Source organism: Larus michahellis, chromosome 9 (assembly GCF_964199755.1).
Source record: "Larus michahellis chromosome 9, bLarMic1.1, whole genome shotgun sequence".
In the NCBI taxonomy this organism is placed as follows: Eukaryota; Metazoa; Chordata; class Aves; order Charadriiformes; family Laridae; genus Larus; species Larus michahellis.
The window spans coordinates 8,844,868-8,859,088 of NC_133904.1; the positions used below are offsets into that span (position 1 = coordinate 8,844,868).

A 14,221-nucleotide genomic window follows, 5' to 3' on the forward strand; every position below is an offset into this window, starting at 1 on the left:
CTCGCCGCCGCCGGGATGGGGCTGCCAGGCTGGCGACGGGCAGGGGTCACTGTCTGCCATCCCTCCATCCTGCAGTGGGGCAGGCGGGCCAGCCCCAGGGCCACCAGCACAGACACACACAAGTCACATCACCCAGTCTCCAGTCCCATTTTCCTGCCTCTTCTGGCACCCAGAAGGAGCCGGGGGCTGGGATCAGCCCCATGCATGCAATCCTGGGCACTTTGGTTTGGGAGAGCAGGTCCTTCCCCTCTCCCACCACACTTTCCTCCCACTCCTAAACTGCAGCAGGGCTGGCAGGGGATGCACACCTCGAGCACAGGGTGCAAACACGAGGGGTGGCGGCATGTTTGGGTCCCCAGCTGTCACAAACCTCCCAGCCCAGGCTCAGACTAGCAGCATCCCTGAGCTGGCAAGTGCCAGGCTGAGCACGGAGACATGCAGGTGACACCTGACCTTGCTCATGCTGCCAGGGGTTAACCTCAGGGGTTGCATATGGAGTAAAAAAAAGTAAAGAAATATATAGGAGAAGTTGTCCCAGCACTGAGACTCTGGTTGCCACTCCGCCACATTGAGACATCCTCCCATCGGCTCACACTACGCTGTGCGGGTCACTCAGGGAAGTGTGACAGGCACCACGCTGGCCTCTGCCACCCCAGGAGGTGCCAGGACCTGCTCCACTTAGGGTTCAGGAGTGAGCCAGGAAGCCCTGCCGCTCCCAGCCCTTCCCTGCCGCTGCTCCCCATCGGTGGGACAAGCCAAGGGCTGCCTATGCAGAACTGATGTTCACAACATATCACAACCTGGGGACCAACAATTAAACCGTGACAACAGGAGGGTACCCCTAGATGACATGCCAACCCATGTGTTACATGCCTCTACAGTTACTCCCCAAAAAGGCGCTAGGTCTGTTTTGCAACACAAAAAATGGAGAGGTTGGTCCTGGAAGAGCCCAAGAAGGAATTCACACGGACATTTCATCTCAGCCTCATTCTCCAGACACTCCCCAGACACCCTATTTTGCACCAGTTACAGGAGACCACATGCTTAACAAGTGCGATCCCTGCCGGGGACACCCAATTTCTCGCAGCGTTGGGTTGCTCAGCACAGGGGAGCAATAGGACCAGGTGCCGCCAGCAGAGGGAAGGAGGGGAAGGGCTTCAAGCATTGACCACAGACACCCACAAAAGCACCAAACACTGCCCAGCCCCAACACATGGCACAAACATGATGAAAACAAAGTTGTGAGCAGCCTGCACAAGGCAAGAGAAGAAGTTTCTCTCTTTCAGCCTGGAGAGACACCAGCTTTGCAGGGCAGATGGGTTACGAGTCACACTGAGCAATATCCCAACGCGTAAGAGCCCAGGTAACGTCCCATCGCTCGCAGGCGAGGGGTCTCTCCCAGCACAGCCCGGCTGATCCCACAGCTCCTCGGGAGCATCTCCCCAGCAGAGAAACACAGGCACACACCAGCACAAGGGCAGCATCCCAAGCGACCTGGTTCTCTTCTCCGCATAAAACTTCCAGAGAGGCATGACAGCACCATCCAGCCCTCAAAACGTCCCTGAACAAAACCCCATGCATCCTCACCCAAACCACAGGCAGCGGCAACACCATTTGCCCCCACCCCTCTAACCCAAAGTTTGACTAAAGCTCAGGAGTATCTTTGCTTTTATAAATCTCTGCCTTTTAATGATGGCTTCAAGGCTCAGAGAAAAAAAGGCCCATTAAACTCACTGAATAAGTTAATGGGGCAAAGAGAATCCATTTCAAAGCCACCCCAGGCTATTTTCCTCTGGAGCTAAAGCCTGAATAAGCAAAAAGGAAAAATTAAAACTGTACAGTGCTTTGCCAATAAATAACCCCCAGTGTAATCCGCTATGAGGCAGGCCTCCATTTGCAGAGATAATAGGATGCAGATCGGTTGCAAACCACCTCCCCTTGCAGGGACCACCACCTTTTGATTGCAATTAGCTGTGCCATGGCAGGAACCTCCATCTCCCGCCTGTCCCCTTCCACCTGCCTGGGCAGGAGGGCGATGGCACATGCTGCAGAGAATTACCCTAAATCCAGCACTTGGCTCTGCAGTGCCCCAACACCCATGCTCTGAGCACACAGCCCTGCTTCTCCGCCTCCTTTTTCCCCAGTCCTCCTGCCCGTTCATGCCCCTTTGCCCATGTCTTCTCCCCCTCCCTCACCAACAGCGCTGTGGGTCCATCGCGCGCCCATCCACCAGAGCCAACACACAGCCGCTCCTCCCCAAACATTTAAAAAACAAGTGCATGTCCCGGGGGTGGGGGGGGAAAGAAAGATTAAATCCCTGTTTGTAAATGTTGATCCCGCTAGACGCAGTTTGTTTACTATTTAATATTTAAAGATGCTAATTAAGCCTCTGAATAAATAAATCTATGTTACCCATGCCTTTTGGAAGGCAGGGATCCTTCCCCCAGGGCCAGGGCAGCCCGGAGCACTCCGGGTGCTGGGCAGCCTGCCCAGGGCTGGGGACAAGCCTAGGGATCCCACCACCATCCTCCTGGAAGGGAGAGCTTACCTGCAACACAACAAAACAGGAGGCACAGCTCAGACTGGGGACGTCGGGGACTTTGGCCGTTAAGAGCCAGGGGAGAACGCAGGCAGGGCAAGGCAGGGAGAGGAGGATTTCCAGGCAGGGTTGCCCAAAGCGGTGCCTCTTGGCTCCGAGAGGGGATCTCAGATACAACCAAGGAGCCTCTCAGGGGCTTGTGCTCCCGAGGGCCCGAGTACCAACCCACAAAGTGCTGGGGGGACACAAAGACAGGCACCAACACACATCACCGCAGCCGAACTCCCAGCAGGCAGCCAGGGCTGCTCTGGGGACCAGCTACAGGCACAGACTCCCCCCTCCCTCCCAGCTGCCCCCCTGCCCGGAGCCAGGGCAGGCAACCCACACAGCTTCCTACCTGAGAGCATCCCAGCTTCAGCTCCTCTTCCCAAAACCGCTGCTGCAGCATCTTGCAAGGAGCACTGCAACTGCACGCCTTCCTCACCCACCAACCCTAACGTCCCTCAATGCCCACACCTCAGCTCTCCCACCTGACACCTCTTCAGCCTCATTAGGCTCTGCCTCTCCCAGATCCACTCCAGCTGTACCATGCACCTTGCCGTTAACCCCTCGGGTGCCAGGCCCCACAGAGCTCCCTGTTGTGCAGACTCCCTCCCTGCCCAACCAGCATCCCTGCGCCACGTCGGAGCCCTGCATGCACTCCCGAGCTCAGATTTGCTCCCAAGGACACCATCCAGCATCTTCCCCGACCTGAAGCGAGGGGCACAAGTCTTGCCGAGGGAGCACCAGGCTGCTGCCCTGATGGCGACCCAGCTCTGTGCTACTCTGCCCTCCCCACTGCACAGCCTGGGACAGTACAGGTATGTACAGAGCCCATGTGAGGTTCAAGCTAGGAAAGAGACCCCAGTAAGACACAGCTTCTCTGAACCGGCACGAGAGCCCCAGGAGGACAAGGATGCTCTCCACAGGCTGGGGAGCCAGGAATACACAGCATCCCTCACCCTGTGTCCTACTGAACTTTGCTTGCTCCCCAGGATGCTCAGTAGCACCCACCAAATGACTCGATGGCTTGCAGCTCACTTCTCCTGGGATCTATTTTGGCTGGGAGAGCACAGGCAAAGCAGGAGACAGCCAAAACCAGGACCCACATCATCATCCCAGGAGCACCCAGCCACATCCTCGTGGCAAAAGTCTGGGGAACAAGAGATATCTTTCCAGCCACACAAGTCATGGATTTCCCCAGGGACAATCCCATCTGTGCTGGGATGGACACAAGGGATGCCCAAGCTGGTCTTGCTTATCTGGGTTAGAAGCAGGCAGGAGGGCAGCTGTGGTCTAGGACAAGGGCAGGCAGCCCAGGACAAGAGCATTTGCGCAGCTGGATCACAGACCAGAGAGCCAGGACTCCTGGTTCCCAGCCCAGGTCACTGCACAGCCTTTCCATGGAGAGCATGGGATGGGGGATGAGGCCAGAGCTGCTCCAGAAGCAGAGGAAGGTCAGCAGCTGGAGGCACCCGGGCTCTCCCCCATGTGGCTTCACATCCTGGCAGGGTCAGGAGTTAGATCCTGGCATCACTGCAGCTCAGCTGAGCACTCACGTTCCTAATTTATCCTGGCAAAACCCTGAGCATGCAGGGTCCTCAGCAGCACTCAGATTCCCAGCATCTGTTTGAGCATTTCCACGTTAATATTTCCTAGTGGGAACTGCCTGGAGAGAGCTCGGGGACAGCTAGTTAAGGGACAGCCTTGCACAACCCAGGAGCGTGGGGACTTCACCATGCTAACATCTGCTGCCACCCACTTCTCAGTCCCCCAGGGACAGTATGGAGTAGCCAGCAAAGACACCGCTGCCCTCCCCAGCACAGAGCCGTAGGAGGGCTGCACGGAAGGGGCTGCATGGGGGATGGCACCTGGTCCCAGCATCTCCCTGCATCCTTCCCTCGAGCCCTGGGATCCCAAAGCCATTTATTTGTACTGCCACAAGCACCAAGGTCAAGGAGAAGCAACCCATCTGTGCTGTCACACCATCACACTCCCTTGGGAATCCTTCCTGGCCTCTCTGCTCCACTGCTGGGACTTTCATTAAAAAAGCAGTTTTCCTTCCCGTTTAGGCAGAGCAAAGCTGGGAGAAGGGAAAGGTGTGGGAGATGGCACAGGCTGGAGGGGAGTACAGGACAGGGACAGTCACTAACAGGCTCCATTATTTCCTACACCGGAGCGTTGGGTGTCAGCTGGAGGAAAGCTGGCTGCGCACATGGTTCTGGCTTCTCCTTTGACTCTTCAACTGCTACATCATGTGAAAACAAGCTAAAAATACAGCACGTGTTTTCCTCGTGCTCCTCTTCCAGGCAAGAAGGGGACAGGTCTCACACGGTGGGGGGACAGGGCAGGACCCCCAGCCCCATGGAGTCTGGAAACAGGGTGATACATAGATGATGGAGATAAACAAGGCCACATGCAGAAGGGCTGGTGGAGGAGCCCTGCTAGCTGGGCACTGACCAGTGCAGCCTTCCAAGGGGAATCCAGAGGGAGTTTAATCTCCTTTTCTTCAAATGAAGTGAAGCCCGGGCTCTGAGCAATATCATAGCTCTAACCCATGTCCATCACTGACACCCCAACACACATCCCACCCAATCGTCGCCCCTACCATGATGCTGGGGACCCATTTACTGTTGCGTTGCGGGACCACTGGTTGTCACAGCCCTTTCACCATGCTGGCAGTGCATGGCAACGGCCAGCAGGGAAATAACCAGCCCACCTTGGGCCCAGCTGCCAGGGAGAATGAAATATCCCTCAGGAGCTGCACACAGAGGATGCTGCAGGGTCAAAACCAGCTTCCCACCATCAGCAGCACTTTCCCATCTCGCACCAGGCTCTTCTCAGCCTTTCCCCCTTGGGGAAGGGCATGTGGCCTCTTTAGCCCTCCAACCTCCATCCAACGCCTGCAGCAAAGGGTTAATTAGAGAAGCAAAGAGCATCGAAGGCACCCTGGAGGCATCCAGAGACAGCTCTCAGCCTGTTCCCTCTTGCCTCTACATCCAGGATTTCTCTGGGGGCACTTCCCATGGATGTTGACTACAACAGAACCGATATAACAGCCTTGTTTATCCACCCTCCATGCCTGGCCTCTGCTTAAACCCTGTTCAGTGCTGGACTGAAGGGTCTCCATCCCCACCCTGCTGCTTGCGTGCCAGTTGCGCTGCTGCTCCGTGCCTCAGTTTCCCCATCGGTAAAATGGGCAGAGCTGTTAGGGGCTTCCTTGCTGATCGCACACAGCAGCACACGACCGAGATCAGGCACCTCTTCCCAGCACTTCAAACAGCCCAGAAACACCTTCCCACAGCACCCGCTCTGGTTTGGTCAACACCTCCCAAAAAGCCACAAATCACCTCAATTCACAGATGGGCGGGGGCTGCATCACTTGCGGCACTAGTGTAAGAGCTCCCGGTACATTTCGGCGCACTGACTGCATCCTCCCACAGCGGCACAGGGGAGAAAGCCGTGACCCAGCACCCAGCCAGATCCCAGGGGACCGTGTGACACCGCGGGGTGCCCACCTGGGGACCACTATGCCCAGCTGGGAGCCCAAGGGGTGTACGGCAGCACGGGCACCCCAGCGCAAAGCCTCCTCTCCCGCACTCCTCCATCAGCGCGACAGAAAGCAAGCGGCGACTTGACACCCCACACACACCCCCCCAGCCCCAGTAGCCCCCGGCTGCTCCCGCACCCCGCGCTGGCTTATGGCTCCGTCCTCGTACTCGCCCGCGCAGCCCGGAGCCGGGCTGTCTCACGCTGCCGCTTGCCCTCTAGCGGCACAGCCACCCTCAAACGCGGGGAGCCGAGGAGAGGAGAGGATGGATGAACGGCGGCTGGGGCGGGCAGAGGGTACCCGGGGCTGAGCCGGGCTCCGGCTGCTCTGGGGCGGGGGCACAGGGCAGGGGCTGGGGCTTATGGCACATCCACGGAGCTGCTCATGCACAAGCGGCCTCTGTCCGGAGCAGCCTCACGATGCTGGGAGATGAAAATGGGGACTAGGCGGTTGCAGCCGCCGCCCCGGTGCCCTGTGCGGGGTCCCGAGGGACCTGGAGCATCGCGTGGGGCAACCGGAGCTGCTGCTCCCCATCGCTTCATGTGGGGCACAAGGTGCCTGCAGTATCCAACCGCCATACACAAACCACAGCCTCTGAACGAGAAACTCACCCCACAGCATCGCCTTGGTGGGGGTTTTGCTGTGCACCCCTCGGTGCAGAGGGGAGAGCAAGAGAATTTGGAGGAGACTAGAGCCCACAGGCTGCTGTCGAAGCCACCTGCTTAGAAAGCACCCACACAAACCACAAAAAAAACCCTACTGCAGGAAACCCAAAGCTCAAATTTACTGCTATTGCACAGTGCCTGGTAAATAATACACAGAGCTACAAGCATTTTTAATACTCACTTTTGAAAACCTGGCAGGCTCAGGGGTTGGTTCACTCCCTGTTTGACTGCAGACCCCCTTGAATGGGATGCAACAAATCCAGCCATAAATTCTTGGGCAACATTTAGCATGGGCACTGCATTGAGCAGGACAAGCCTGTGTGCCACTGGGCAGCATCACTGAGCATGACCCACCCCATCTCTTCTTCTCCCCACCGTGTCCTAGACCTGAAGCATCCCCATCTCACTTCCCCAAACCCAGGGAGATAAGTCAGCTGGCAGAGCTGACCTAGACCTGCCCAAACCCTGCAGGAGATGAGGGCTGGGGAGATATCGCATAGACCCTGAAACCACATGGGTCACCAGCTCCTCCTGTCCAGGCAGCAGCTCAGGCCCTGTTCAGCTCAGAAAAACCCTGGGACACCCTGGCAGGCACCAGAATTGTCTCCTCCCTGGAGAAATACCTGATACGGGCCATCAGCAGAGCCAGGCAATGCAGGCATGGCTGGGGAACACCTGGGGACCCCAGTGGGATCAGGCAGCAGTCGTGCGGGCAGGCACCAGCAGACTATCACATGAAAAGGCAGGTGACTCAACCCAGCAGGAATCCAGTGTCCCAGACAAATCAGGGCTGTAACCCTCAGGTGCCTGCTCCATGTTAGCTAAGCCACCGCTGGGAAATCAGAGCTGAGACCTGGCCCTGACAGGCAACTCTCCGAAAACCACCTTCTATAGTGCATCTACCTCAGATCCTTCCACTTTGCCCCCACACATCGTCTGGAGGTCTGCAAAAGTACTGGAGGTGTCAGACATCACTCATGCCAGTAAAGTTCCTCCCTCCAGGGCTGCTCAGCAAGCGGGGAGAAAGGCTGTTAAGAGGAGAGCATGGAGACAGCAGGAGCCCTGGGTGCCCCTAGTGCAAGTTTAGCTACTCTGGGGCACTGGGCAGCACCCACCATGGACCTGATCCCCTGATGCAAGGGGGATGATACAGGCACAGTCAGGACCAGTGCTCCCAGCTTAAGGCACCTCTAGAGCTTCAAGACAATATCTCAGCCCACCTCCTTCTCCCAGACATCTCCATACCCTCTTCTGTCCTTACAGCCTCATGCTGCACCCACCTTCCCCATCCTAAAATCCTTCAGGACAGCCGCTCCGCATAAACAAGAGCCCTGCGAAACAAAGCTGGATTGAATTACGGAACTTTTGAATGGTCTCTGCAGCAGCCAAAGCCTCCAGGATCAGGAGATGGGAGGAACAGCGTGGTGGGAGGCTTTGGGAATGCAGAGCCCTTCGTCTCCGGAGAGCAGCAGCGCTGGGCACGCTGTGACTGATTCGCAGAGGGGAGAAAAGTTGGTGCCCTATTGTCTGAAGCAGAGCAAGCACCAACTTGAGCATCACAGGAGCCCCTTTCCTGGCTGTTTGGGCCACCAAAGCAAGTTCTGCTCCCCCAGCCCTTCCAGGAAGATGTTTTGCCCTTTCTTTCTTCCCTCCTTCCTGGATGCAGGCATGCATGAGCATCACCGGTGCCTTGCCTCTCCCAGCTCCGGCAGCAAAGGGGTGCTGCTGCTCCCTGCACCCCCTCACTCTCCCCCACGCCACGTGCTCCCAGCTCCCGCGCAGCAAGTGGGGGCTGCGCTGCCGCTCGCCCCCCACAGCACCCGGCTCTGACGTGGCTCTCCCACCCCCGGCCAGGCCCACGGGATGGAACGGATGCTGCCGTGGGCCGGTGGGACAGCCCAGCAGGAAAGGATGGGGCTCTTCTTATCCATGCAAGGGAAAGATGCTTCCCCTTGGCCCCACGAGAGCCCAAAATCCTGCATCCCATGGCCCTCCACAACGACCCGCCTCCTCTTGGGTTGCTCTGAATTCATCTCACCTAGTTGAAGACAGTTACACGCCGCACAAATAAACCCTGCAGACCCACCTGTTGGGGTATTTTATGGTAAGAAACCCCATTCTCCCCTGGTGAGGTCGGGTAAGGGAGCGAGGCTTTATATACCAGGGACATCTCGCTACCTCGAGGGAGCCCAGGGGTGACAAACGCAGGCCACCGCCGCCTGCCTGGCAGCATCTCTGCAGTGCCATAGCAACAGCTGAGAAGTAGGGAGGCCCAGATGGCAAACTCCTCCGTCCGTCCTTCCCCACGCACCGTGCCGGTGCACGCAAGCGCTGCCCACGCTGCCAGAAGGGTAACTCCCCGGCCCGCCCCCGGCACACAGTGCCCGCCGTTACCCTGACACGCGGCGGCACAGGTGAACCCCACCACCCCATGTGCCAGCCAGACCCCCACAGTGCCATGGATGGTGACCCAACGTGGCAAACACCCTGGCTGCTCGGGGCAGAAGAGGTTTTGTGCCACAGGACCCCCAGGACTGAAGTTCTCCCTGTGCATCTGGTCTTTTTTGGGAGGTCTTGCAAAGGATGGAGCTCCACACCACAGGGCTGAGACTGGGTTAGGGGAAGCCTGAGCATCCCCACAAGTCACACCTGGCTGGGGACACAGCAAAGGCCACCCAGCTGCACAAGTAAAAGGGGTGGCATGAACATATCCCAGCCCCATGGTCATCCTCTCCCCGAATCAGGAGGGGAAGTCCAGCAGCATGACTCCAAACTGGAGCCATCTCAGCCGGGGTCCAAGCCGGTCCCTCAGCTAGACAGAACCCTTGGCAGCTCTCGTGGGGATCTCGGTGTGCAGAGCCACATCCCCAGGGATGCGATCTGAAATTGGATATGTTTCTGGGCGGGCTGGGGAAGGGCAGAGGGACAACAGCCAACCCAACCTCCTGCTCCACCTCAGGGCGAGAGCCTCCTGCCCTTTCCCAGCTTCACCATTGACCTGGCACCACCTGAATTTGCATGCATGTTTGTGTGCCACTGTCCCCCAAGTGCAGCTGGGGCAGGAGCCACCCAGCCCTGGCTGTGGCTGCTCTGCTCTCCATGAAAGGGAGGAGGATGGATGGATGGGAAACCAGAAGCAGTAGCAATTGGAGCAAAGGCCATTCATTTGAGGGGTGCAACAGAAGGCTCGATGATGGGTTACCACACTGCAGGCACCCACAGGGCTAGCCCACCCTGCCAGCCTCCATGGGCAGTGTATAGGCTGGGTGTCTCCTGTCCTCCTTCTGTCGTGGGGGGGTCTCTTCAGCCACTGAGGCGTGAAATAACCCCAAGTTCCTGATGGCTTGGCCCACAATGCTGTGGAGACCTGCCTGGGTGGGGTGGGCTGGCATAGAAGGGCCTTTGCCCTGGCTCGGGATGGGGTAAGATGGACAAGCCCACCGAGCCAACTCACACAGCCTTCCTCCCCCAGCCCTCCCAACGGGCCCTGGCAGCATTTCGTCTGCACCACCCAGGCTGAGCTTGCCTTTCAGACGGGAATAAGGCCCCGCTTGGCCGCAGGGTGGTTTCACTGCCCCATAGCCCATCACCTTTTCACCAGCAGCAGGATGGAGCAGAGACCACCACCTCCCCCAGGGCCTGCAGGGAGGACACGGCTGGAGCATCGCATCCCCCGGCCATGGGGACAGGGCTAAGCCCCACCTATTCACCCCCAGCCCAGTGGGCAAAGGTGCCTTTGCCCACGCGCTGCCCACAAGCGAAGCTGCCACAAACTCGCTGCCTAAAGAAGCCAAGCCCCTGATGAGAGTGGCAAGCAGGGGAAGCGCCATTCGGTGCCCAGCTGAATCAGACCCACGTGCCAGGAGTGATTCAGCGATGACCAGGCTGGGCTTCGACGCACCCCTCGCCCCAGCACCCAAGATAGGGGGGGGGGAGGCGGTGCTGGCAAGGAGAGGCCTGAGATGGAACCAGGAGGGCGCAGGACCCAACACCTCCCACGCAAGAGCATGAACACAGGTTCACCCCTGGCTCCCAGCAGTGACTCCTTTGCTAGGAATCATCCCCGCCATCCAAAACATCCCCCTGCTCCCATAAGCAACCTCTGTGAACCGCTGCCGCCTCCCCAGGAAGCACAGGCCCCTGGGGAAAGTTTGCACTCCTACTCAAGTCTCAGCCCCTCACAGCATTTTGGGGTTCCCCCCAGTCCTGCGCCTTGGCCCCCAAGCCCAGGGAGGGAGGTGTGGAGCCGGCAGCGATGCCGGGGGAACGTGCTTTGCTCAGTGTGGAGCACACAACATCCAGCAAAAACTGGCAGCTTCTCCTCCTTCCCCAACTTAAGAGAAGATCCTCTCCCAAAAAAATAAAAAATACCCAACATCTCTGTTTCTGGAGTCGAATCTTCCCCCCACCACCACCATCCCTTCCTTGTTAAGGACTGCTTATCAGCATTTTTCAATTTCAAAGCAGTAAAGACATTTTCTGGTCACAAAGGACCCACGTAATACTACCTCTCGCAGCAGTTCAGATGCATGTGTGCGTCTGACAACGCACACTCCGCTTACGCTGGCGGCTTCCAAACCCCTTCGCAGCCTTCCCTGCTGCTCCCCGCCCCTCCAAGGGTTAAAACCAAACCACAACAAACAGCAAGCACAGGGAAAAAAAAAAAAAAAAACACGAGTTTCTCTGACTTCCCCAGCATCACCCACCATCGCCGAGAAAACACTCCAGCACTGCAACACAGGATAAATATGGGGCAACTGGAAGAGGAGTGTTGCGTTAGTTTCCCCCTTTACTTTTCCCATTCCTGCGGGGTTTGCAGCGGTTTGTTGGCAAGGGGAAGGGAGGGCTGGGGGTTCAGGGTCAGCGGCACATGCTGAAAACCTGCTTAGGCATCTCATGAACCTGTAAGCGAGCGGGGAAAGCGGCTCCCGTCATCTTTACCCAGCGAAGGTGACAAGCAGAGCTGCAAAAGAGGCGCTGCAATTACTCCATGGCTCTGCTGCAATTGCACAGTGACCAAATAAAACAGCCTCGGGAAGAGACCCAGCAAAGCCCCTCTCCTTCCATGCAACTGTGCCATCGAGGTGGGGAAAAAAATAAATAAATAAATAAATAACCCTCCATTACTCATTTCAAACCTTGCTGCATTTAACTGCCAGAATAAAGGATTCCACCTCTTCTCTGCTCAACTCCCACTGGCAACTTGCTCTGGGGGCTACATTTCCCTAAATGCTCACATTTCAATTAGCATTAGAATAATGAAATGGCTCAGAGTTCATCTCACCCAAAAATGTACTGGAAAATAAAGAGCAGAGATTGGAAGAGATGAGGAATTTTTTTTTTTTTTTTTTTCCGTGCACACACACAGCGTGATGGATTCAGGAGAAGGAAATATATTCCTTTCTCGACTCCACGCTGATGAGATTAACATGGGCTTTGCTAACTGCCTCTCCAAACAAGGATAATGCAACTTCGAGTTGATTTTCCAGATAAACAAGCATGCAAACAAACGCAAAGTGCTCAACTAAAAATATCTCCCTGCTCCGATGCTTCTCCCCACCGCCACCACCCCGAGACGAAAACAGGCAAATCCTATCGCAGCACCACGGCGAGTTGCAAAATTATAACAATGCGAGTTAAATAAGCTACTTAAGGGACATCTCACTGTCCTATTTATTTTTTATTTCTCCCCTCCCCTTAAAAAGGCGAAACCGCAGATCCCCAGACAGACTCAGCCAGGGCAGGGATGGGAGCATTTTCTGTTGTGGGCATGAAAAAAAATGACATTCTAATCGGATCCAAAGTCTCGAAAAAGAACAAGCAGCTCAGAACTTGCCTTTCTTGCCCAATTTGGATATATATGTGGCTGTGGCGTTGCCCCCCGCCCCCCCCCCGGCAACCCTCCCCCCCCTTGCAGAAGCAAACAGTTAAAGTAAGCAGCAGCTTTAGCATCTTTGCCTGCTACTCTCTCTCCTGCTAAGGAATCAAATCCTATTTACTTTATACCTCTTAAACCTTGGCCAAACTGTTGCTGGGTTGGTGTTTGGGTTTGGTTTGGGGTTTTTTTTGGATGGGGTAAGGGGAAAGCGGGATCTGCGTCCTCTGCCCGGGAAGCAGGGCTGAGCTGTGCCAGGCAGCGCAGCAATGCCGAGGGCACCTGAGCCCTGCACAGGCAGCCCAGCCCCGCACCCTGCGCCGGGAGAGCCCCCCACTTACATGGAAGTGATATTCCTTGAGATGTCCGTGATATTGATGCTCGTGTTGCCATTGCTGCTGCCTGAATCCTGCCCTTCCAAGAGAGGGAAGAGGTTCCCATCATCCGGTTTCTTGCAATTGATGTCTGTCTTGCTGCAAAGACAATTAGCAGGGCAAGCCAGCACCGAAAGCAGATAGTCTCCCCAAATGCTCCAGAGCAAAAATACCCTCCAGAAAGTGCACTTGGTAGGGCAAAGAGAGACATCCATCTCCGATTGCTGCTTCTAAAAAAGAGGAGGAGGAGGAAAGGGGGGGATAAAGGGAGGGGAAGGGGGGGAAAGGGGGAAGGAAACAAAGACAGAGGGAGGAAAAAAAAAAAGCACAAAAAAAAAAAAAAGGCAAAAACCCCAAAAAAACAACAAAACCTCAAGCGATCAGATGCAAAAATCCTCCAGCAGATGAAATCATGCTGGCAGCTGGCTCGGAGAGGCTGTAATTCCCGCTAGGGTAGCGGCAGCGGCAGCGGGCGGGGATGCATGCTGGCCCGGCCGCCCGCCGCTCCCCGCCAGCCGCTCCGGAGGATTGCAACGGGGAGGCTGGGGAGGCAGCCCCGGGAAATAAATAAATAACAAAAAAAAAACCCCGGTGCGAAAGTCACCAAGTCCCACCTACTGGGCAGAATTAAAATTGACACACCTGCAAAAAAAACACACAGAGGGAGAGGAGGGGGCGACCTCCCCCCTTTCCCATCGCTTCCCTCCCCCCAGCCTGGCCAGCCCTGCTGCGGCGGGCACAAAAAGCAAGGGAGGAGGAGGAGGAGGAGGAGAAGGAGGAGGAGGAAGGCTTGCAAAGCGAGCCGGGCTTTGCAATAAAAAGGATTCCCCACCCTCCCCCCCCCCCCGCTAAAAGCAGTCTAGGGGAGGGGGGAGAGAGGGGAAAAAAACCACCCCAGCACGGCTGGAGCCCCAACTCAGCCCCGCCAGCGGAAGAAAAGTTGCAGCTGGGGTTAAATTTGTTGTGGGGGGAAAAGCAGAGAGGCTCTGGCTCGGCTCCTGCTTTCTCAGACTCTTTCGTCTTTTGGAGGAGGACGATGCTGCCTTTCGCTTGGTTGTCGGGTGGGTTCACACACCCCACACCCCCCCCCCAAATCCGGACAGAGGGGTGGAGAGGAAAGAAAGATTAAACTGAACTGGAAGAGAATAAAAGCCAGTGTGGATTACAGAAATTTAATTT

At 56.6% G+C, this 14,221-nt stretch overlaps 1 protein-coding gene across 6 annotated transcripts in view; it reads right to left on the reverse strand.

Moving 5' to 3' along the window:
* The window catches only part of NTRK3 (neurotrophic receptor tyrosine kinase 3), a 219,736-nt gene extending 205,969 nt beyond the window's left edge, over nucleotides 1-13,767 (reverse strand). For 2 of the 6 annotated variants that reach the window (XM_074601616.1, XM_074601622.1), the window contains exon 1: nucleotides 13,010-13,577. In XM_074601616.1, coding sequence (XP_074457717.1) covers nucleotides 13,010-13,257 — 248 coding nt within the window. In that variant the 5' untranslated portion in view covers nucleotides 13,258-13,577. Of the gene's footprint in view, nucleotides 1-2,936; nucleotides 3,045-13,009; nucleotides 13,581-13,684 lie in introns of those variants that run through there. The other 4 variants (XM_074601619.1, XM_074601621.1, XM_074601618.1 and 1 more) reach the window with 4 other exon arrangements.
* Nucleotides 13,768-14,221: the final 454 nt, after the last annotated feature.